This window comes from Misgurnus anguillicaudatus, chromosome 1 (assembly GCF_027580225.2).
Source record: "Misgurnus anguillicaudatus chromosome 1, ASM2758022v2, whole genome shotgun sequence".
Taxonomy (NCBI): domain Eukaryota; kingdom Metazoa; phylum Chordata; class Actinopteri; order Cypriniformes; family Cobitidae; genus Misgurnus; species Misgurnus anguillicaudatus.
Genome location: NC_073337.2, coordinates 9,229,567 through 9,253,962, shown reverse-complemented (window position 1 = coordinate 9,253,962; position 24,396 = coordinate 9,229,567). Strand labels below are relative to the sequence as shown.

At 39.8% G+C, this 24,396-nt stretch overlaps 1 protein-coding gene, 1 long non-coding RNA gene and 1 pseudogene across 2 annotated transcripts; all 3 read left to right on the top strand.

Moving 5' to 3' along the window:
• Window positions 1-7,268: 7,268 nt before the first annotated feature.
• On the top strand, window positions 7,269-10,684 carry LOC129432348 (glioma pathogenesis-related protein 1-like). The gene is made up of 3 exons (XM_055190709.2): window positions 7,269-7,517; window positions 10,197-10,445; window positions 10,562-10,684. Exons 1-3 carry the CDS (start codon window positions 7,338-7,340, stop codon window positions 10,682-10,684), a joined length of 552 nt encoding a protein of 183 aa, XP_055046684.2. The 5' UTR covers window positions 7,269-7,337.
• A 204-nt stretch (window positions 10,685-10,888) lies between these two features.
• On the top strand, window positions 10,889-15,715 carry LOC141360720 (uncharacterized). The gene is made up of 3 exons (XR_012367054.1): window positions 10,889-10,979; window positions 11,053-11,079; window positions 15,227-15,715. It is a non-coding gene; the product is annotated as an uncharacterized lncRNA (long non-coding RNA).
• Window positions 15,716-22,828: 7,113 nt separating this feature from the next.
• Window positions 22,829-24,396, top strand: part of LOC141359814 (GLIPR1-like protein 1) — a 50,269-nt pseudogene continuing 48,701 nt past the window's right edge.

The following is a 24,396-nucleotide window of genomic DNA, read 5'->3' as shown; positions in this document are numbered from 1 at the left end:
TTAAGATGCTGTGGTATGACCTTAAAAAGGCGGTTCATGCCCTCTTCCTAATTTTTCTCTTTTTTTGCATGTTTGTCACACTTTAATGTTTGAGATTTTCAAAAAAATTTAAATATTAAACAAAGATAACACAACACAACATGCATTTTTAAATGAAGATTTGAAAATGAAACGTATGTGTATCCTGTGTGATTTTGCGGGTGGGAGCAGGAGAATATAATAAATATATTATAGCGGGAACGGGACAGAATCTCGCAAGAGTGGGCAGGAGCTGGACTGAAAATATGTCCCGTACAGGTCTCTACTGTGATAAAGGCCAGCAATGACAAGTGAATCATCTGTAATAACTTTTAGCATAAAGTGCATTTATCTTCTTCTAGCATCTGTTACCTTGTGGTCATTTTGCAGAGTCTGCAAAGTCTGGCTGGGTCCAAATACCCCCATTTTGCGGTTTTTGCACTTGACCACTTGACTACTTTCATGACGTGTTTCCTGTATTTGGCCCAAGTGGGCGTGAAGAACCCAAGTGTGCATGTAGAATTATTTATCGATGGTACAAAACTAGCAAGTGTAAAAATGTAAATTTAAGTAGCAATTTGCACCAAAATGTATTAGCTCTTTATGGGCTACTTAAAATATATATTTTTAAGTTTTTCTTAAATAAATAAACACTCTGAAATGAACAATTGTTAAACTTTTTCAAATTGTTGATTATTATCTTCATTATCTGAAACTTTTAGAAGCAGAATTCTCTGCATTTAGACCCTGAATAAACAACACAACGGCTCTGCTTGTGTACGTAGCACTCTCATTTGATAGGTTAAACGTCATCAATGTCTCAATGTTTCTTTTAGTTAAATTGATAAATAGAAAAAGATGGAGAAACCTAAAAAGCCTCTGAGGCCAGGCCCGCGTATTAGCTGTGACGTTAAAATTGGCCTGAAACACGGCCCAAGGGGCATAAAAAGGTTGTGTCCCGTCAGGCTTGGGCTGAAATTCAGGGCTCTAGTTTTCGCGACATCTTGCGAGGTTTAAACAAAAGTTTCACGATTAAAAAATGTACTTTTTAATACTGACCTGATACAATGCTGATTTTGGCAGTAACTTTTTTTTTTAATGGCGTTTATCGCATTTTGGAACCAAATTGTTCACATATTTTCATGAGATTACATTGGCCTGTAAAGAGTGGTCGAGAGGTGGCAAATCTTTTAAAGGATCTATGATTTTCAAATACCACCTGCTAAATCTGCTTCTAGTCAGACAGTTACTTCATCCATCAACGAAGCTATAGTCCAATCATCAACAAAGCTAAGGTAAGGATTTTGTCTTGTGTTGTGTTTTGTACTTTTATTTTGACACCCTGTTCTGTTCTGGCTTTTATTTTGAAATCATATCATGCCATATTTCACTTCCTACTTCCTGTATTTTTGTATTTAACTGGTAAAATCTGTTCACTCCCCGCTGAGTATTGTTAGCCTACCTAGAATTCAACCTGTTATCCTGTATCCTGTTCTGTGTTTGCCTGTTTTTGACCCGTGCCTGTTGTATTGGATATTGTTTTTTTGCTGCCTGCCCTGATCTATTGCCTGATATTTGGATTACTCTTTTGGATTGCCCTTTTTGGATGTGTTTGCCTGTCCTTTGTTGATTTCACTAATAAACTTTTTGCACATGGATTCTCCTCTCTCTCGCTTTGTTAAAGCAGCCCACGTTACACTAAGACTATTCAGTAAACAATCTTTATTTTTATTACATCAATTTTTCTCCTGTTTGCTGTTTTTCTCATTCATCTGTGTATCTGCATTATAGGATCTGTGGTATCTACACTCTTAAAACGAATATGTTAAAATAACACATCGAATGTGTTAAAATAACACATCTTGTGTGTAGTTAAGGACAACATATAGTAGTTTGTGTTGTCCCTTCTATTTATATGAACTCAAAATCAACACAGATGACACACATGTGTTAATTTTAACACATTGTTTTGTGTTATCCTATTTAACACATTGTTTTATTTTTAACACATTATATGTCATTTCGTGCTGATTTTGAGTTCATATAAATAGAAGGGACAACACAAGATACTAGACACAAGATGCACACTGTTAACCCAGATATTGTCTTTACTTAAACAATCAAGTAAACATCACTTAATATTTTCTATTTTGAAGCCAAAGCTTAAAAAGTTTAGTTGATTTAACTTTTAAGCTTGCAAAATCCATTAAACTAAAACTATCAAGTAAAATGAACTTAAAATTATTAGTTCATGTTGTGAGGAATACCCATAATCCTTTGCGCCTGAATATTTTGATTATTTTCTGCTTTTTCACAGAATAAAAACTGATAAGAACTTTCACTACTCAAATATTTGTTAATAAAATGTCGTATAGGTTCAAGTTCTTATATTATTGATGTTTTTTTGTTGTAAATTATAATTTTGTGAAGTCATCGTTCCGGTGATCAGTGTTTCCTTACATGAACCCTGTTCAGAACATTTTATTGTATTTCTCTCCACAGTACTGACAATGTATGTCAAAGACTTAAAGTCAGTCATTAATTTTGTGTTATAATACCATTTATAACATCAAAAGTAATATAAAATGATAAAAATTCTAATTTCAGTTTAATTGTCACGTTTACTTAAATATACAATTACACTTGAAATTAACACTAAGTTAAGTGAACTTTATTGTTTAAGTACATTAAATAATTGTAAAGTTTGATGAACTAAACAATGTAAGTCAAGTCTACATAAGCACCAAGTTAAATATGCACGTTTTGGAAAACCCCATTACTCAATTAAATTGAGGGAACGAGTTTACTCAAATAATTTGAGTTCAATCAACTTATTAGGGTTTTCAGGTCCATCCTGAAGAGCACCATGATGGCAAAAGCAGCCTACAGACAAAATTGAAGGCCACTTCTAATGGGGGCACCGGGTGTATATGGCAGGGCATCCAACTAGAGGTCTTCTCGGGTCCAAAGAAATGTACATGACCCGAATCACTTCATACCTGAACCCGACGTGCATAAATAAACATTTTTTAAAGAAAGACACGACCCGAGACAAACCCGAGAAAATTAGACCCGAGTCCGACCCGAACTAGTGAAATTTTTTTTTTAACCCGACTAGAACCGAATGTAAACGGCACTGACGTGTGTGCGTTCTGCAGACCCACGTGCAGCAGTCAGACAGAAAGAAACTCCGTTGGCCTTGCAACCAATTTGGCGAGCTGCTCCATTCGTTTTACTTTGTTATCTGACGACGACACCAACATAACCGCTAAAATGTACATTTATAATTGACTGACATGTTTGTCTCAACGAAAATGAACCTTCCGACAACCACACAATGTCGCAAGCGCTCTTGGCAAACAGATGAGAGGTTTGAAAAGGACATTGACTCACACAGGCGAGAGAGTTCGGGTCTTCTCGGGTCCGTTCAGAAAAACATTCATTTTTAAATTACCCGAGACCCGATGCTGCTATTAGTGTACCCGACCCGTGTCCGAGGCACATGTGAAACTTTTAGACCCAAACCCGATCGGGTCTCGGGTCGGACCTCGGGTTTTCGGATCTAAGTGGACCCGTGAAGACCTCTACATCCAACACCTCACCACAAGCAATAACAAGGCCAAATTTGGGCTGCCAGTGAAAGTCTAATATGCGCCTACCCATAGCCCAAGAAAAGACAATGCGTATACTTTTAGAACAGGTAAAATAAATTAAAGCAAACACCTTGAACAACTGTCACAGGTCGGAGCGGACCCGAGATAGCTAAAAGGGTCACGCCCCTTCCTAGTTTCCATCTCGAGGAAGTTCCCAAGACCACCCCAATGACCAGACAGACAACTATACTACAATTAAAATACAACTTTATTAAATATTTAAAAGATAAGGGGAAAGGGGAAGGGTCATTTAAAACAGTCTCTTCTTCTTGGCTCCAGGACAACTCCAAGTTAGAGCGGGGGCCAGGACTCCTTTCCAGAGGGGTTTCTACAATCCGTGGCGCCCTCCGCTTCTCCTGGAGGCAGAACAGGAAAAACGATTTAGTGCTTTGGTTGATACTTTTTCCACTACCTGCCACTGGTGATTGTCTGAGGTATTTGTCCCTTCTCTCGCCCCTTAGGGTCACTGGCGATCTCCTCTGACCACCTCCCGGCCGTTGAAAAGGAAGGGATGGGAAGGAGAGGAACAGGTCCACAATGGCCCCCAGGAGTGATACTCTCGCAGAATTTGTTGTTGGATCTCCCAACTGTTCCAAATACACCTCACTCGGCTCGCCCACGCTTCTCTCATCCAGTGGGCCAAACCCTCGATCGATAAACTCACAACATAAGTTTAGAAAAACACAGGCCGGCTTCAATAATGCTCTGTATGACAATGTTTGGGGTACTCACATATGGTAGGGTTTGTCCACAGGGGGTGTTCTCCTGCTTACACTTCAATACTAGCTCCCGGCTCGCCTACGCTTTTCTCCCCCGTAGGGCCGTCACTGCTTAGCACGCTCCCACAGACTTCAAGTAATTCTTCTTTCATAACACTTGTGAAGATTTCTACTGTTACTCACATGTTCGTACATCCGCAATACACCGTTGTTCTTCCACTGTTACTCGATCCCGTCACGTAGATTTAGTAAGTTTTCCTTCACCCAGTCACCTCCAATCTCTATTCCTTCTAGCTTTACCGTCAACAAGCTTCTGTTCTCGTCCCCAAGGGATCGGTTTCCAACACGTACACGGGTCTTCACAGCAGCGATCAAAAACACCAAAAAGCACTCGGTGTGGTGCTCCTTTAACTTTCACAGCCCCGTCCTTTTCGCCTCTTTTGGCTGCCGCACTCTTTCCTTACGCTATAAGCGATTCGCGGATCAACGGCGCCCTTCGGCTCCTCCAGGGACGGAGCGTGTGGTTTGGTTTGCCCTAGGCACAAAGGGGCTCACGCCCGAAACAACTCCCTTCCGTTGTGCTTCTCTAGACCTATTTATATGCCTCATCTTCACTCCTTCCTCCAATCATGGGCTGCCGCATTAATTTGTCGCACCTTTAGCTTGTTCACTCCTCATTTGTGTTGTCAGGGAGACCAGGAAGTAAAATGGTGTTTTTAAAATCGGGTCCAGGCGGAAACCATCTTCAGGCGGAACCTCTCTCCACCACTTTTGGTTCCGCCCTATCATAGTCACCCGGTGACACAACTGTTGACTATGCTTTCATGTTGGAATATCATACATCTTCAAGTTATTTTGGCAAAAATGGCTTGTAACCAAATTTAAGGTTTTTAAGGGTAGAAGTGAGTTTCTCACAGCCGGACCATATTGGGTCTATAGTTAGCCATCATTTCAACGTCTTGATTTTTGCTTGCTGGGCTCAGTGTCTACAAATTTGTTTCTGGATCAAGGACTTTATTACAAACCGCACACAGACTGTCAGGCTTGGGAATAAACACTCCTCACTCTGACCTTTTGTAGTGGAGTTCAGCGCTGGAGTGGGACTCATTTCAGCCCTGGAGGTTTATGCCAAAGACTTGCCCACTTTAATTCACGCCTGACTATATTAAATTCATATAATTAAATCCTCAATATTATTTAAGCCTGCAATAGTGCACTGTTCTCTGTAGACTTGCAGTTCGTTGTATTTTTGAAATATATAATTTCCAATTCAGTGCAAATACAGTAGCCTAAACAATATGATTTTTGCCACAATCGTGCAGCCCTAACATATTTTAATATTATTCAGTTAAACTTATTCAAAAACTACTGAAAGGTAACAAATGTGTTGGTGTTTTCCCCTATATTTCAAATTTTTTAAAATTATTGTTCTTGAGATTGCCTGTTGGCTTAAAAAAGTTTAAAAACCCCTGATATACACAAGCAAGATTTGTTACAGTAAGTATGCAGGAGAAAAAGATGGAAAAATAAAAATCCTTCTCTTAGTTTTTGAGTACTTAGATCATGTATATTGCCAGATAACGTAGGATAGGCCTACCTTGTCTCAAAACAGAACAAATATAATGGACTTTCTAAATTTTGTTTTACTTGAGAAAACGTATTCATCTGAAACTTACTTTTTTCCAAGAAACTGATGAGCTTTGAATCAAATATATTTTTGTTATTTTTGCAATAGACGATAATAACACTTCATTGTTACATAGTTATGATCTACGATTTGTAGATAATTTTCCTTTTAGATGCTGTTCGTATCAAGAGAGGGTGACTGAACTCTCAGAATAGTCATTCAGACAGGACAGAGGTGACTTTTTTGGGGGTGTATTTGAGACATGTGGGAATGACTGCCTGCAACTGTGAGTAAAAGTGGTGCATCTAGGAAGTCGTCATCACAAGCCTGTTGCAGATGCTTGTAGTCAGTGATGGTCTGAATGGCTTGCCACAGACTTTGCGTGTCTTTGCTGTCAATGAAGTGATTATTTAATTTTTGTGCATACAAGCGTTTTGATTTCTTGATGCCAAGGGACAGACCGGCTCTTTCTGTTTTGAAGGCTGCTGTGTCTCCTGATCTGAATGCATCATCTCTTGGTCTTCAGCAGCCCACCTCTGCTGTCATCCACAGCTTCTGGTTTGCACGTGTGGTAATGGTCTTGGTGACTGTCACATCATTGATGCACTTTTTGATGTAAGCAGTCACTGTTTTGGTTTTGCAGGTCTGTGTAGTTGTTGTAGGTGACCACCTCTCTGAACATGTTCCAGTCTGTGCAGTGAAAGCAGTCCGGTAGTGTAGAGGTAGCATCATCTGGCCATACTGTGATCTGTTTTTGATTTGGTTTGGCAAGTTTGAGCAGTGATCTTAGCATAACAGAGATGTGGTCTGAGTATCTGAGTTGGGGGCGGAGCTTCCTCACAGCTTCCTATCAGACTGACACATAACTGAGCATTAACTTATAAAGTTCATGACTGCTTCTGGTTTCTGATGTTCTGTGCTTCAGCTTTTTTGGGCTTTTTGATTTATTTCATGTCTATTTAGATTTGTTGGCTATTGTTTTTTATTATGTAGACAATATACAGTATATTGTTTATCAATGTCTCAAATATTTACCAATTACCAAAGATTTTGTATGAAGTTATCAGTATTGAGCATTTGTTATGTTAGAGGTAATCTATTAAGCATTTTACATATGTGTGTTATATTTGATGAAAGAGTTTTGTGGTAAATAGGTTTAACCCACATTGGCATGCGGTATGAAAACATAATGAGGGTTTGGTTACTAAGCATTCATGACAAGCAGAAGTAAGCAGGAAATCAGATGTCAGTGACATTAGTTTATGAGTTACACTCGCTTGTCTTCGGTTTCCTCTCTGTGCTTTGCAGCACAGCTCAAAAATGAGCAACATTCTGCATTTTCTGCTTCGTGTGATCGTTCTGCTTCATTTTGCCCCTCATATACAGAGCACTGAACCTTTTTACGACATCACAGACCCAGCGTTTATCAAAGAGTGCGTCAAAGAACACAACAGACACCGAGCCAATGTGAAGCCTTCTGCCAGCAACATGAGATACATGGTAAATATGATGAGTTTGTTACATTCACTAAACTCAGAAGACATTTGAAGTTCTTGAATGCACCCTTACGAAAATTTACTATGGTTTTATTGTGGTAAAAGTGTAGTAATCATGATTTTTTGGTGTATTGATTACTACTAGCAAAACTATGGTTTTACTACACTAACTATGGTTTAACTATAATTTTTGAAAACCATGGTTGTCAAAACCATGGTAATTTTGTGGTTACCATGGTTTTACTACAGTAACCATGTTTTTTTTTGTTTTAACTGTAGTAAAACATGGTTAATTTTCCTAAGGGCAGATCAGATTTAAGATGTGCAACCATATCTAAAATCATAGGTAAATAAGTTTGGTTTTAATGCTGATATTGGCACACTATAATGTAGTTAAACTAAAATCTGAAATATTTGACATGCTGAAAATAAATGGCGGCAAAAGCAACCTACAGACAAAATTGATGGCCATTTCAGCCGTGTCCCAAGTGTTTATGGCAGGGCATTCAACACCTCACAAATGAGAAAGGCAGCACAGGTTCAGACATCACCAGCAACTCACTACTGAGGAAGATATCACTTCTTTACCCCACTTTGAGGTCAATATGAAAGTGTTCCACAGCTTTAAAGTAACAGTATGTAGGATTGTGGTCAAAACTGGTATTGCAATCACAAAACTCGTGGCTAAAACTGGTACTGCAGTCACACAAATGGTGGCCAATACACCAGAGTCCTGCACGGGTCCATTTTTGGAGACCCGTGTCCGTCTGACCCGCAAAGTTCAGCACCAGATCCGACCCGTCACCCGTGATAATATCAAAATTAAATCCGCACCCGCCCGGACCCGTTAATATTTGGCCCGTTACCCGACCCGTACCCGCATAAATCACACACGCTAAAATCATTCCAATTAAAGTGCTTTATTTTTTATCTCGTACCTCTCTCAACATCACAACAGCGTCATGAGGCTAATGAAACAGGCTAAAGTGCGCTCTGTTTTGTGCCATTTAAGTAGCCTATCGGCACAAATGGAACCTGATAACTATACAGAAATAGACATATTAATAAAAAAACAAGAAAAAGAACAACCTACCTACACAACCCCTGCTGTGCTCCTAAGTCTCGTCTCGAAATGCTGAGCGACGAGAGTTGAAAGAGATTAAAGTTTGGGTGAAATGCTCCGCTCGTCAATGTCAGTTGTCAGTTGTCACACGGCCGTCCAATCACAGTGGAGGAAGGGCGGGCCAAGTATCACAACAACCAACCGGCTCACAGCTTAAGTATCACAGCTAAAAAGCGCAAAGTTTGGTGTGCACATCCTTAGACATGCAAATTTTGCACATATTTTCATTTGCACTACTACCCGCCCGCGCGGAGTTAATTATCCGCCCGCGGCCCCGCCCGTGAATTTTAGGAATGTCACAATTTTATGCCCGTTGCAGGACTCTGCAATACACAACATGACAACATAAACATCAGTTGAGGGCTGCAACTCCACTTTTTAAATGACAATATCCTGACCAGACCACTGTTGTCAGTGATATAAGTATTTGAAATGAAAATGATTTCTTAATGTCTAGTGACATATCAGGGCCATTTTATGATTAATTGATATACATTTCTTACATCCTGTTCCTTTAATCCCTGAAATGCGGCTGTCCAAGAACAGCAATCTGGGGAGGACACTCAGGAACGGCGACATCTTTAACCTTTCCCTGTCAACATACCATGTCCCTTATCACCTCAAATCTGCTACAATTGTGCTCATCCCAAAGAAAACAGCTATCAGCAGTCTTAATGACTCCACTGTGATAAAGTGTTTTGAGAGGTTGGTTCAACATTAGTTTGCATGATGATGCAGTCACAGCTCTCCCCACTGCGCTGAGTCATTTGGAGCACCGGGAAACATATGTTAGGATGGTGTTTGTAGACTTCAGTTCTGCATTAAACACAATCATAACAAGCATAATGGTCACCACACTGCTTAACCTGAGGGTCAGTGACTACATATTTATGAAACACATTTTGGACCGACTGTCAGGCTGGTGAATCATCACTCATCTAATCTGCAGTGGAGTTCCACAAGGTTGTGTGCTGAGTCCTTTGCTCTTTTCACTCTACACTCATGACTGCACACCAACTCACATCACAAACACAATAATTAAAATTGCAGATGACACTACAGTAATGATGCTAAAATTAATGTCTACAGAAACTCTTAAAATAGTGCATTAATAACAGCCTGCCAATCAGCACTAGATGTATATGTCGGACCGTCCAATCACAGCCATCACCTCTTCACTGCCCTCTGAAAGACGATATCAGTTAAGACACACACCTCAGGATTGCTAAATAGTTTGTATTTATGTGCAATCATAGAAATAAATTCCAACTAATGGGGAGAATATATACATCTTTTATGCTATGTTGTTTACCACTGTACCAGCTCATATATTTACTCATCTGTTAACATTATTGATATTAGATTTTGTGTGTTCTATTCTACTCTATTATATTCTATTCTTCTTTATGCTATTCATTCTTGTTTTAATGTTTCTTTGTACTTAGTTTTTTATATCTGACCTCTAAAGCATTTTAAGTTGCAGTTATGTGTTATATTTTTATTATTGCTGTATGAAATGTACAATTGCATTTAATATTGATGTGTACTGTGTTCACGTAGACATGGGATGAGGGTTTGGCGATAAGTGCACGAGCATGGGCGAGGAATTGCGTCTTTAAGCATAACCCTAATCTTCAGCAGCCGGGCAAAATGCATCCCATCTTTACACCTGTGGGTGAAAACATCTGGGCCGGTACCCCATATACAAAATTCAAAGTGCAGTCTGCTATAAAGAAATGGGTGGATGAAGACCAATATTATAACTATGACAGCAATAACTGCTCCGATGTTTGCGGCCACTATACACAGGTACACAGTGTATTTACTTACATCTTACCCAGTAAACCATAACCCTCCCCAGTACCCTCAGTATCTCTCTCTCTCTCTGTCTCTCTCTCTCTCTCTCTCTCTCTCTCTTTCTCCAGGTTGTCTGGGCGGACACTTACAAAGTTGGTTGTGCTGCACAAGCATGTCAGAATGGTGTTGCTGAAACAACTTTTTCAACAGTTCCTGGAATCATATTTGTGTGCAACTACGCAACAGCGTAAGTGTAAAAGTGTGAACCTGTGACTCTTCTAGTGTGAACACATGCACTACAAATCTTTGTAAATGAAATGTCTTTTTTAATTTTTTAAAATTAAATCTTGTGCCTAAGAGTTAACTTTGGGTGCTGCATATGAACAGCAAAAGAGCATTGAAAAAGATTCAGATCTGAACGAAACTGCAGTAAATATTTGTGCCCATTTGTTTTTACAGCAGGAAATTATGCCGGTGTGTCTCCATACAAAAAGGGTAAACCGTGCAGTGGTTGTGGCTCAAAGACGTGTGAAAATAACCTCTGTCGTAAGTGTGAGAAACAAAGCTTATAAACAACAACCTGAAGCTCATTTTAGAGATTTCTCATTTCCTTTCACAGGAAACTCAACACGGGATACCCAGAAGAGTAAGAAACCTTTTATTATTTTCATTTTGAGCTGGCCCCAAAAAGTATCTGAACACCTAAACGTGTTAAATAGTAAACTGATGGAGAGTCCCGGTTGCAGGTGTTCAAATGTGTTTATGGGGTCACTAATGTCCTTGCCAATAACTGTAGCTCATTTTAGAGATTTCTCATTTCCTTTCACAGGAAACCCGACACGGGATATCCTGAATATTAATGAATAGTAAATACATTGCTAACTATCATAACCTTGGTTGGTTCCTGAGAAACGGGAAAGAGAAATTGCGTCAGTAGCTGACGCTGTGGGAGGTCCTCCCTCTTCCGATTTCCTAAAGCTTTTTTATAGAACACCGCCAGTGTACTGGCCAATGCCTGCCATGACGATGTATACAGGCGTGACTTTATATAATCGCCATTATATAACGACCGTCTTTAAGCATATCCTTAGATTCTTTCGACTGAACAACAGAAGAGCAGTACCATGGCAGCTTATGCAATGTCTCGTTCCAGTTTCTCAGGGAAACCGAGTTTACGATAGTAACTGAGACGTTCCCCTTCGAGAACAGTCTCTCGACATTGTGTCAGTAGGTGAGTCGGTGACACTATGGGAGACTGTATAGAACCACGCCGTGAGAACAGAGAAGAGCAGCCCCAGTTGAGCTTACTCAAATCCATGCACCGCAACGCTTAGCAGTAGCACATAGCACAGACCTAGCCTAGTTGGTGTAAGCCAATGTGAAAAAGATTGGATGCCAGAGCATCTAAGGACTAAGGGTGCCACGATTTCGATTTTGAATCGAAATCGATCTAAATTAAGTCACACCGTCGAACTTCGAATTAAAAAATGTGACCCGTCACGGAAAGTAGGGACACAAGTCGGCAGCACAAGTTCCGAGAAAATGAGAAACAAAGATTTTTTTTCAAAATTTGTGATTTTCGTTTTATTGCAGAATCTGTTAGTTGAGATCACGAAGAAGCCTCTCCATGTTTGAGATAGCAGTTTTTGTATATTTAAAAGCTTACATTTTGCGGTTAAAATAGGCTTGTTTTTCCCAGAGATTCTAACGTGCAGCGGGGGGCGTCATTGTCTGTGTGTATATTTACATACTGTATAAGCTTGTGTTTTCGCCTCCGCCCCCAAAGGAAACAGCGTGACTACTAAATAAGGATACTTCGCCCAAAAATGAAAATAATGTAATGAATGACTTACCCTTATGTCATTCTAAACTCGGAAGACCTCCGTTCATCTTCGGAACACAGTTTAAGATGTTTTATCGTTAGATTTAGTCCGAGAGCTTTCTGTCCCCTTCATTGAAAATCTATGTATGGTTTCCATGTCCAGAAAGGTAATAAAAACATCATCAAAGTAGTCCATGTGACATCAGTGGGTCAGTAAGATTGTGTTGAAGCATCTAAAATACAGTTTGGTCCAAAAATAGCAGAATTACGACTTTATTCAGCATTGTCTTCTCTTCCGGCTCGAGCGTGAAGTGACTGTAGTGACGCGGCTGCCCTGTTCCTCAGATATGTTTGCTAAGTTTTTTTAAAGCTTATAGCGTGCGTCTCCCCAGACTGTAAATCTCAGGCGCACAAAACAAAAGAAAAATAAAAGAAGCTGGGGCGGAACAAATAACAGTCAACCGCATCGTACGTCACTGACTTTATGCGGCGCCGCAGTCGGATGACGTCAAAGTACTGCGAGAGCTCTTCAAGAAATCTTATGGAGTAGTTTAATTTCGAGTCGCTCTCGCGGTACTTTGTCGTCATCTTTTTGTCAGTTCTTGCAGCGCAACATGAGTCTAAACACACAGAAGTTACACAGAGATTGTTGAATTCGTTAATTGGCTACATGTTTTGTCTATCAATATTTTCCATGAAGTCTTTGGCTGGTGGAGGAACGAGCGAGCGATTGGTAACATCTCTAAAGGACGTCACATTTTCGACGGCGCTGTTTGGATGATCTATTCAGGGGGGCAGGGTTTCATATTTTATTGAAGCAGCCCTGAGCACCGCCATTAGCTAGCGGACCCCCACCTGCTCTTAGCATTCCATTGACTCCCATTCATTTTGGCGTCACTTTGACAGTGAATAACTTTACATCTGAGGCGTTTAAAGACTCAATTTGTGCATCAATTATTTCTAAAGAAACACAAAAATTTATAAAAGGCTCCATTACCTTGTATCTTACGTTATGGCCCAGTAGAAGCAGTTTTAGTAAAACTATGCTAATGATTGCGTCATAACCACGTGACTCTCTGTCGCACAGTAGAGAAATTACCGTATGGACAGGAGGAGAAGCGCATAGAATATGGCGTACTGGCGTTAAACTTTAAAATAAATAAATACTATGCAAAATGACAAAGTGATTAATCAGAATACTAAATATACTTAATACAAAATGTACTCCTGTTCACGCTCGCCGTTTCTGCAAGATTCGGTGGGTGATTCAGATTTCTCTCGGCACAGCTATTAGAAGACTTACAATTGTCAGACAGGTTGCTCACATCACCAAGCTCAGTTTGAGTCTGTGCAATACGCTCGACCCCCCAGAACTGTGCGCTTCTAATTGGCTTCACTTGTCTCCGTTGAATCCAACGGGGTCGCTGTGTCCATTTTTTTACTGTCTATGGATCTATTATACTACCTATTTTAAATACAAACTTTGAAGACGGGTTGATGTGTTTAACGGAGTGTAATCATATACCCTTACATGTTACGATGTAAATAGATTGTATATTATGTTGTATTACTAGACATTCATGCGAAATCTGATGTAAACAATAGACTATACATCGTTCCTATATTCAAATGGCCACAACTTCTCCATATCTTATCAGATTTCCATATGTGTTACACATCGTTGGAAAGCTTAGAAACTGCACTTTCAGAATCTGCGAATAACTCAAAATGGCCCAGATCCGACTTGTGTCCCTACTTTCCGTGACTGGTCACAAATGGGATCGTCGATGCTGCCACACCCCCATGTCACGTCCGGTCGCTTGTCAAGCGGGGGGAAAAAACTTTTGTATTTTAAAGAGATGTATTGAAATGCATATAATGCTCCTTGAAATGCATATCATAAACAGGATTACAACCTAGTGATCTGACTTCGGACAGATCGCAGCTCTCTACCTGTGCGCGAGAGTGAGGGGCGCCAAGATGCAGCGGGTTATATTTTAAACAAAAGTTTACCTCAGCTCGCATGAAACGCATAAAACTGAACAAATACGTAAGGATTACTACTTTAGTTTATGTTTAGACTTCGAACAGATGCGAGAGCGCGTGCACGTGAGACAAAGAGAAGCGCAGCTGCTTATGACCTGCTGGATTTATTTCAGATGTAAGGAGTCCAAGACGCACGCATTAAGTACATGTGCGTGCAAGAAGGAATCCTACAAGCTTTCTTGCAAAAAGTGAAGCCCACAAAACCCCATGCGAGGAAAAGCACTACTAGCATAAGAAGGGCGTTGAGTAGAAAGGACTCATGACTCTAGTACGCATGTCAAAGCGCAACACTTCAGAGAGTCTAAGTCATGGCATAACATCTCCCACAAACAGATTATACAGCGGGTTGGAGTGCCCTTACATCAGCGCAGCTGATTTGGCCAGTTTGGGGACACAAAAACTGATCCTCTCTCCAATTCTGCACTTACAAGCAGAACCCACCTGGGGCACTCAAACTGCTGGCGCTTGGACAAGCATAGCTTGTCCCCTACAGGAGTGCAACAGGTAGAAGCACAAAGCTTGTACTCCCTCCTTGTTGCGCACAGATCCAGTAAGCCCGATCCAAACTCAGATTGGCTAATGCCCTCAGCCACATGTTCGTGCTGCATCTGTGGCTGCTGGAACATGAGTCGCCAAAAGGGGGAGCAGATATGCAAGCAGCTGCCCACACCTGAGCACTTAACAATGCTGAAGGGGATCAGGGCAACATGTGGCATCCGTCGCCAGCACAACAGTGCCCCGGGTGGAACAGCTCGGAGCAGACACACAACTAGTGCGCGCTCAGCTACTGACGCAATGTCGAGAGACCGTTCTCGAAAGGGAACTGATGGAGAGTCCAGGTTGCAGGTGTTTCAATGTGTTTATGGGTTCACTAACATCCTTTACAATAAGACACTTTTACAAATTTGTACTTAACTGTTTGCAGGTAACGGGGACCCGGAGCTCTCCTTATGTGATTCATTCTGTATATCTCTTCTGGTTATCAGACCTGTGTCCATTATGTTCATATTCATCAGTGTTTTCTGCCTGCAGCAGTATTATCCACGTCTATTTATATATGAGTAAAACCAGCAGCTTCACCAAATCAATCTTTTAGTTCTCCTTTTGTTTGCTTGTACATTATTGGAAAAAAAACTTTCATTTTAAATAGTACAAAATATAATGTGAAACAATCCAAAACTATTTACAGATATCAAAGTCAACATAACAGTCGGATTGAGTGAAAAAAGAAATGCAGGGTAGCATTGTGGTATCTGTTGTTATATTCTGCACATGTTGACAAGTGTAATGGGGACATAATGATATCAATTTCAGACTGTGTACAGCACACAACAATATAATTTTTTTTATGGCTGGTTTCTTTTTCGGGGGGAATAAAAGCTTTTTGGTGCACCTCTTGCCTCTTTGATAAAGCTTCAGCCTGTTTCACCTTTAGACAAAAAAATAAAAACTATTAATAATAACAATGAGTGGATCAGCTGAGTGAATCTGTTAAGTGAGAATTAGTTATGAGTGAATCAGGGCCTGTTTACACAGGAACGCTTGAGTGTGAAAACGTAAAAATATTTTATCCACAAACACACACACAAGCATTTAGTCGCTGTCCGATGAAAACCATGTATGTCCATTTTGCCGATTTTGAGATTTTTCGACGGATTGAATGTCCAGGTTCATTTCCATATACAGTATGCTTCACACATCTAAATGGCCAATGAAAAGTTGTGAAATCATGTAATCTGATTTTCACATATATCCATTTGGTGTTAAAGCTGTCAATCATGCCGCGTATCTCCCGCCGTGTAATCACTCCGCCCAAGTAGCAGTGCTTCGTCTTCTGAGAATATAGTTCCCATTATGTATACTGTTAAAAGATGGCTACGTGTCATATCACCTTGTTATTTGTACATGGTGTGACTATAGACCTTTTGCGTGTTTGCAAACAGAGATTATGTTTTTTGTGGGCGGAGCCCAACTGGTGGCAGAAAGTGAATGCTTCTCAATAGCTGTGTGAAGTGTTTTAGGGTTAAACTGTGATTTTTATAGATCCGGTGTTCTATAGAAGTCTGTTTCCCCTATATTTCTCTTAAGTGTAATGTTTCTTATAACGTTTTCACCAAGTTACGTTTATTTTTTAAATAAATTAAAAGTTTAAATGGCTTGGCTACTAATTGTGTGCATGTATGTAATGTATATGTATTGTTCTTTATTCGTAAATCAATTATTTTTACAGTATGAATCGCTGAAGTACTTATAAGAGCAATACTATCATGTATTCTGTATAATATCATTTATTAAATATTTCATCATTTCCTGTTTTCAATTTCTTCCTTATATTTTTAGCCTACGTGTTTGTTCTAAAACTATTATGTTAATAACATACAAATTAATTTGCATAGGCCTGTTTATATATTATTAACACTTTACATCATGTGTGTGTGTGCTATGTTTATATATTTATTAGTAAACACCATAATTTAGAACAAACAGGAAGAAGACATAGGCTAAGATAGAAGATAAGAAGTAATAGAAAATGAAAAAAATACCAAAACTTTAATAAATGATAATATTATTGATATTATGAACTCATTCAAATCTTTAATCTTTTTAAATAAATTATAAACGTAATGTGATGAAAATGCTATAACAGACACATAGATCAGACTTCGACAGAACACCGGATATCTTCTCTAATTATTTTCTATTCAAATTATTAAAAGATTTTCAGGCTCTGTTTACACGTACATGGTTATTTTTAAAAACTGAGAGATTTACCTTCGTTTGTGCCCCTCATTTACACGCAAACTGAGAACTTGCCTCTGAAACCGATTGTTTCTAAAAACTCCGGCCAGAGTTGAGATCTTGAAAATCTTTGGTTGCACGGTTGCATGTAAACTAAGACAAACGGATGTTTAAGCAGGCAAAGTCACAGAGTATGCGCCAGAGCTTGCACCTACGTCAAAAGTGCGACCTATGTTTACATGTGACTGCTACTCTGAACGCTTCCAAGATCACATTTATGTTCATGCAAACTCTTTCGTGTGTTTGTATTTGCAAATACAGCTGCTCCATTATGTCGAGGAGCAGAGACGAGTGCTCGGACGTCAGCAATTTTACACGTGTTTGACTTCATGCGGCGCTGCAAGAACCGGTAGACGGATGATGTCAAAGTACCACGAGAACGATTCGAAATTAGACCTCTACGTAGGATTCCTCAACTCGCACTCACGGTACTTTGACGTCATCGATCACCTACTGCAACAACTCCTCCCTCCAACACGAAGAACCAGTTCGCGTCACAGCAATGCTGGATATTGGCTTACGTGGGCTTGAGCTTCTCTTGATGGCATATATGCACGGGTACGTGTAAATAAACACTTTTCTGAAAACTGACATGTGTGCACGATATTATTTTTGAAACCGAAGAGGTTGAAATGTCCGTTTATGAAAATAGCCGCCCACGTGTAAACATAGCCTCAAATGATTTCATCTGTCCAGCTGTCCGGTTGAGGGCTTATTGCAACCATAAACACCTACGTTTATCTTCAAATGGTGTCTTTGACAACGTTATACTATAAAAATGAAGGTCATCTATTTTGGCATTCCTATTCTGACAATCAACAGCACAAGACATTTTCTAGTGAGTTATATTGTTCGTTTCACTCGTGTCTCATTCATTTCCACTGTTTTTCTGCCACCACATGTACGCGTGACGTAACTGTGACGTCGACTCTATACAAATCACAACACATAAATAGGAAAGTGTTCGTGTTATTTTGTCACTTATTGGGAGCAGTTTGCTAGCTGGAGCCATTCACTTCCAGACTTTGTACTAAGCTAAGCTAGCGGTGGCTGCGTCAGACAGAGTTACAGCACGCACAGAGATGAGAAAGGTATTTATGGAGTTATCTAACTCTGGGGGATACGGTGAATAAGCTAAATTCCCAAAATCTGGGCGTGTTCCTTTAAAGCTCCACTGTGTTTTTTTTAGTTAATTCTTAGCAAAAACCCATGTTTTTTTTTCAAAAGTATGTGCTCATTCATGTGTAATTACTTTCACCCCACTTATCAAAGTATTCTCGTAAGTGTAGAATCTGCTATTTAAAATACATACGGTCAAGTCGCTCGACTGGCACATCCATGTTGTGCCTCCATCTTTGAAATACATTCGCCGATGAGGGACATTCCTGAAATTCAAGCTCCGCCTTTCGCGCTTTCAGAATACACTCACGCTGGCCGCTAGCTGAAGCCTCCGGAGGTTGCATGTGTAGGCGGTAAACGTCATCGAGACAGTCTTATTTCAGAATATTAACAATTATAAAGCTGACAATTATTCTAAGTTAATTGTAAATTGATGTAATATGCTTATGGCTTGCGAATGTAATGCTCAGTTAATTTAAATAAACCAGATTGGTGACGTATGCAGCCCGGATATGCGACCTGCATAGACTGAATCCTTCGGATTTTACAACAGCCGCACACCGTGATGATCCCACGATCTAATGCTTTGATTTGAGGCAGATTTGAAAGCCTGTTGAAGAACTATTCTCGAGGACATTAAAACACGTCGCCAAGGAAGCTAAACGGGGATTTAAAACGACAACGCGACAGGAAAAACATCAAGATCAAAGTCAATATTGGAGTAAGTTAATGTTAGTTTACCAAGATCATGAGGCTCAAGGGACACAGAAGTTGCATACTTTCTATCTTCTCCACAGGTAATTCAGCATATTCGTTTACATCTATATACAGTCTATGTTGTAAACTTGAAGTTTTATAGTTCTTTGGCTAACTATAGCATGGTTATGCATAACACTTGTTAGTGTAAAAACGCATGTGGTTTAATGTGTTTGAACAGCCACACGCCGTCTCTCCGCCCATTTATGTAATCTGAGGTACTGAGATAAATGTTTTTCATCTTTTCGGACCTCTAACACAAACACACGGTGTACAGCGCTATTTTTAGCCTTTCATTGATAAAAGCATCTAATCTGCACATCTTTCGTTTCATTTTACAAGCGTGTGAAAGTTGAGTGATCTTATTTCACCAATATCAGAGAAAGCTTTTACATATACACGGACATGTAACGTTTACTTAAAACATAAGCATTGGACTCTGACATAATATTAGTTCGCGTCCATTTAAACCCGTCATTACTCCCGCTCATGATTAAATGACAGGAGAGGGACTCATCCACAGACCATCTCCTCAGTAATCTGGAGAGAAGCGGTCGAAAATGGACAAAAAGAGACGGATTTAAACACCAAGTGTAAACGTAATGTGTCTCTCTCGTCCACTTGTGATCTGATTGACGAAAACACATCTTTATACCAAGTTAAACAGCCCCTGTGATATTTTTCCTCGCGTGGATGAAAAAGGAGTGTCTAAGCTACGTTTATGGTTGCTTTTTGTATGTGATTTTAAGCGGACATATCATGACAATCAGATCTTTTTTTCATGTTAAACATAAATCTGTGTGCTTTGATGGATCACAGGCAAAGGACATTGCAAATTGTTCATTTTTTTCATTGCTTTTGCTTGTAGCTACTGGAAGCCATGTTAACCTTGGCATGACACGGCCGGGCCACTGTACGAGTTAAAACGCGTTCCGAAGGGGGGGGGGGGGCTACAAAGTAATATTGAGTTGGTTGTCATATAGACTTTCACCGCTAGATGGGAGTAGATCCTACACAGTGGAGCTTTAAAGGAGCATTTCACCCTTAGAAACATTAATCTTTATTGAAAGTGCATCATATTTGTAGTCGAAATGTATCATACATTTCCAATTTGGTGCCTATTTGACCGAGAAAAGGGGGAATTTGTAGTCTCACCCCCTCAACAAAGATATTGGACTTCCTGCTTTCAATGATGCAAAATTATGATTTTTACATCATTGAAAGAAGGAGGTGCAACACTGAAATCTGTATTTCTCCTGTCTCAGCGGCAACTGAGGAAATGATGCATGACCATTCAAAAACATAACTGGGGTTCTAACTATACAAAGCTTAATGCACATGGGTGAATGCAGAGATTCTAGTTGTGCACAATTTCAAGATCTTTTGTAATTTGTAGATTTCACATCTATACCCTCGTTTTATGTGTGCACGTTCGTTTTATGAATCACACGTACGCACTTTTGATTGTTAGATCACATTTAGGACATTATCTATGCAGCATTTTATAAATGAGGCCCCAGGTGTCATCACAACAAGTCATGGTGGGATTGGAACCTTGGCATCACTTGCAACCTCAGTTTCACAAACACGACAATGTAATCACAGCACCGGTGTCTTTTGCTGGAAGTGTTGGTATTTTATAATGCTTTAATACAATGACAACCATTTAATTTAAGCAAAAGCAGGATTTGAACCAAGACTTTGAGGAATGAAAAAAAAACACTTAGGGGACAGGTTCGGTGTTTTGCACTTAAAGCCCTGTTTTCAGCTTGTTTATGGTGAAATAGAATGGTTTTGACTGGGATTTGGACGTGTGCGCCTGCCCCGAGAATTTTCGGGTGTTTGTGTTTCACCTCACAGCTCTACAGTAGCTGCATAGGTGCACTGGGGCAATCCTTCCTAAAATGCATTAAACTTTCGTTTACAAAGACGTGAAACTCACCGAGTGGTCAGGGGTGTTCGCTGATATGCTCACACAAAAAAACGCTGCAAAAGATGCTTTCCAACAGGTGTTTTAGCATTCGTTGTAAACTTGTGGACCTATTTTTCCAAACGCCTCACACCCGTATATTCTTCCGTTGAGAGCTTGAATAATAGACACTCCAGCCCAGTTGGTTGCGATAATCCGCCTGTGCCAATTGCAAGAATACAAACAGCGTTCCCGGCGCGGAGTAATACCGTACCTCACAGCACATCTAATACAAGTCAATGGAGTTGGACAAAAACTCCGATAAAACCTGTTGGAATGCGTAATTTGCAGCGATTTTTGTGTGAGCGTGTCGGTGGGCACCCCTGACCGCTCGGTGGGTTTCGCGTCTTTGTGGACGAGGGTTTGGTGCATTTTGGGAGGGATTGTTCCAGTGCACCATTAAACCCGTTGTGGTGGTGGGAGGTGAAACACAAACACCCGAAAATTTTCGGGGCAGCCGCTTATGTCCAAATTTCAGTCAAAATCGTTCTATTTCACCATAAACAAGCTGAAAACAGGGCTTTAAGTGTAAAATACCGAACTTCTCCTTTAACCACTGAGCTATTGAATTTGCATAGGCTGGTTTAATGGGATGAATTTGGTTTCTTTGCTTTGTGATTTTAGAAATATTAAATTGTGGGTTTTGAAAGACAGGAGTTCAACCTCTGAACTATTGAATTGTAGTGACTCACTATTGATCTTTTCTTCAGTTCCTTGTTTTATATGTAAGAAAAACCTGTAAACAGTCGGATTTGAACCAAGACTTGAGGTATAAAAGATAACTGATATTCAACCACTGAACTATTAACTTGTGAGGGTTTGATGTGAATTTTCCACAACTGTGGGGCAAAACAAAAAAGTGAAAGTCTTGCATTGTTAAACTACTTGACACTTGCTCCTGTACTTAAATCAACTGGATTTCAATCAAGACTGTATAATGAAGACAAGAGTTTAACTCCAGCGCTATCAAATTCTGAACATCCCATCAGAGGATTAACATTGGGTTCCTCATTGTAATGCACAAAAATAACCACAAGAGGGCTCAACAATAGTAAAGAATGGGATCTGAGCCAAGATGAGCAAGTACCAGAAACCCTTGGGCTAATACATTTGCAGTGGTGTACAGCTGTAAGTATTTATTTTTATATCATTAAAGGTACTTTCAACCTCTCTGAATCAAGACTTTCAAGAACAGAAGTTTAACACATAAGGCATGAGTGCTAAAACTTGGTCGTGGAGAGCCGGTGTCCTGTAGCCTACAGTTTAGCTACAACTTGCCTCAGCACACCTGAGTGTCTACTTAGCAAGACCATAATTAGCTGTTTCAGGTGTGTTTGATTAGGGAGACCGGCCCCCCGGGAGCAAGCTTGGGCACCCCTGACTTAAGGTAATGAATTTGCAGTGTTGACAAATATAATAAAAACAAATCACCATTGAAGGGCCCAGAAATAAAGAAAGAAATGAGAATTATGCAATTTGATTCTAGACACTACAAGATTTTAATGTTTTTATCAGGGGCTTGAACCCAGGTTTTGATCATTTTTTGGTCAAGCACCCACCGCACTGAGATACCAGCACCTTTATTGTCCTTCTGCTACATTTGTAAACATAAATGTCATGTCTTTGTAGAACCACGGTGCTACATAAAGAAACATAAATGTTTTGGTCTTTCTGATTTATTTCATGTCTATTTAGATTTGTTGGCTATTGTTTTTCATTGTGTATTATTCTGTAGACAATATATATTGTTTATCTATGTCTCAAATATTAGTTTTACCAATATCAAGATTTTCTATGAAGTTATCAGTCTTTTATGAAAGAGTTTTGTGGTAAATAGGTTTAACCCACATTGGCATGCGGTATGAAAACATATTGAGGGTTTGGTTACTAAGCATCCATGAGAAGCAGAAGTAAGCAGGAAATCAGATGTCAGTGAGATTAGTTTATGAGTTACACTTGCTTGTCTTCCGTTTTCTCTCTGTGTTTTGTAGCACAACAAAAAAATGAGTGACTCTCTGCATTTTCTGCTTCGTGTGATCATTCTGCTTCATTTTGCCCCTCATACACAGAGCACTGAACCTTTTTATGACATCACAGACCCAGCGTTTATCAAAGAATGCGTCGAAGAACACAACAGACACCGAGCCAATGTGAAGCCTCCTGCCAGCAACATGAGATACATGGTAAATATGATGAGTTTGTTACATTCACTAAACTCAGAAGACGTTTGAAGTTCTTGAATGCAGATCAGATGTAAGATGTGCAACCATATCTGAAATCATAGGAAAATAAATTTGGGTCTAATGTTGATGGCACACTGTAATGTAATGTAAAATGAAAAATAAACATGATTTAAGTATTCGCTTTTGTAAAAAGTTTCTCAATTTTTTTTTATTTCATCATCACATTACATGTTGCATGGTGGCAGAGAACAGGGATCTAGAGGGTACATAAGTCTGCATAAGGGGGTGTTGACCCAGGTTTTAAAGGCCAGGAGCAGTGCTTTGAATTTGATGCGAGCTGTTATAGGAAGCCCGCTATGACGTGCACCCTCTTTGGCTCATTGAAGACCACTCTTTCCACTGCATTCTGAATAATCTGTAGACGTTTGGTTGCGCAGGCTGGGAGTTCAGCCAGTAGCGCATTGCAATAGTCCAGTCTGAACAGAACGAGAGCCTGGACTAGGACTTGTGCAGCATGCTCAGATAGGAAAGGTCTAATTTTCCTAATGTTTTAGAGGATGAATCCACAAGAGGGGTGGTGCTGGCAACATGCTCCGTAGCACTAAGCTGATCATCAATTAACACTCCCAGTTTTCTGGTTGTCCTGGAAGGCATAATGGTTGAAGAACAGTTGAATGGAAAGTTGTTGTGAATCATAAGGGCAGTCGATATACAAACAGCTCCGTCTTTGCAAGGTTCAGCTGGAGATGATGATCCTTTATCCAGAGTGAGATGTCACTCAGGCATGCTAAAATGCAGGTAGAAACCGTGGGATCATCAGGCTGGAAGGACAAGTGGAGTTGTGTGTCATCCGCATTGCAGTTGTAGGAAAAGGCATGTTTTCGAATTACAGTACCAGGGATATCATGTATATAGTTTGCATTAGTTTTAGGCAAAAATGGGACTTTTTTTGTATCTTGAGACCCCTAGGTGGCATTGTGCCGAAACAATGGATTGTGCCTCAGGTCATGCTTGTGATGACACCCACCAAATTTGGTGTAAATACAGGTGCTGGTCATATTATCATCAAAAAATGTATTTCACTAGTTCCATTCAAAAAGTGAAACTTGTATTTTATATTCATTCATTACACACAGACTGATATATTTCAAATGTTTATTCCTTTTATTTTTTATGATTATAACGAACAATAAAGAAAGGATTTTTTGAAATCTTGGCCAACTGAAAAGTATGAACATGAAAAGTATGAGCATGTACAGCACTCAATAC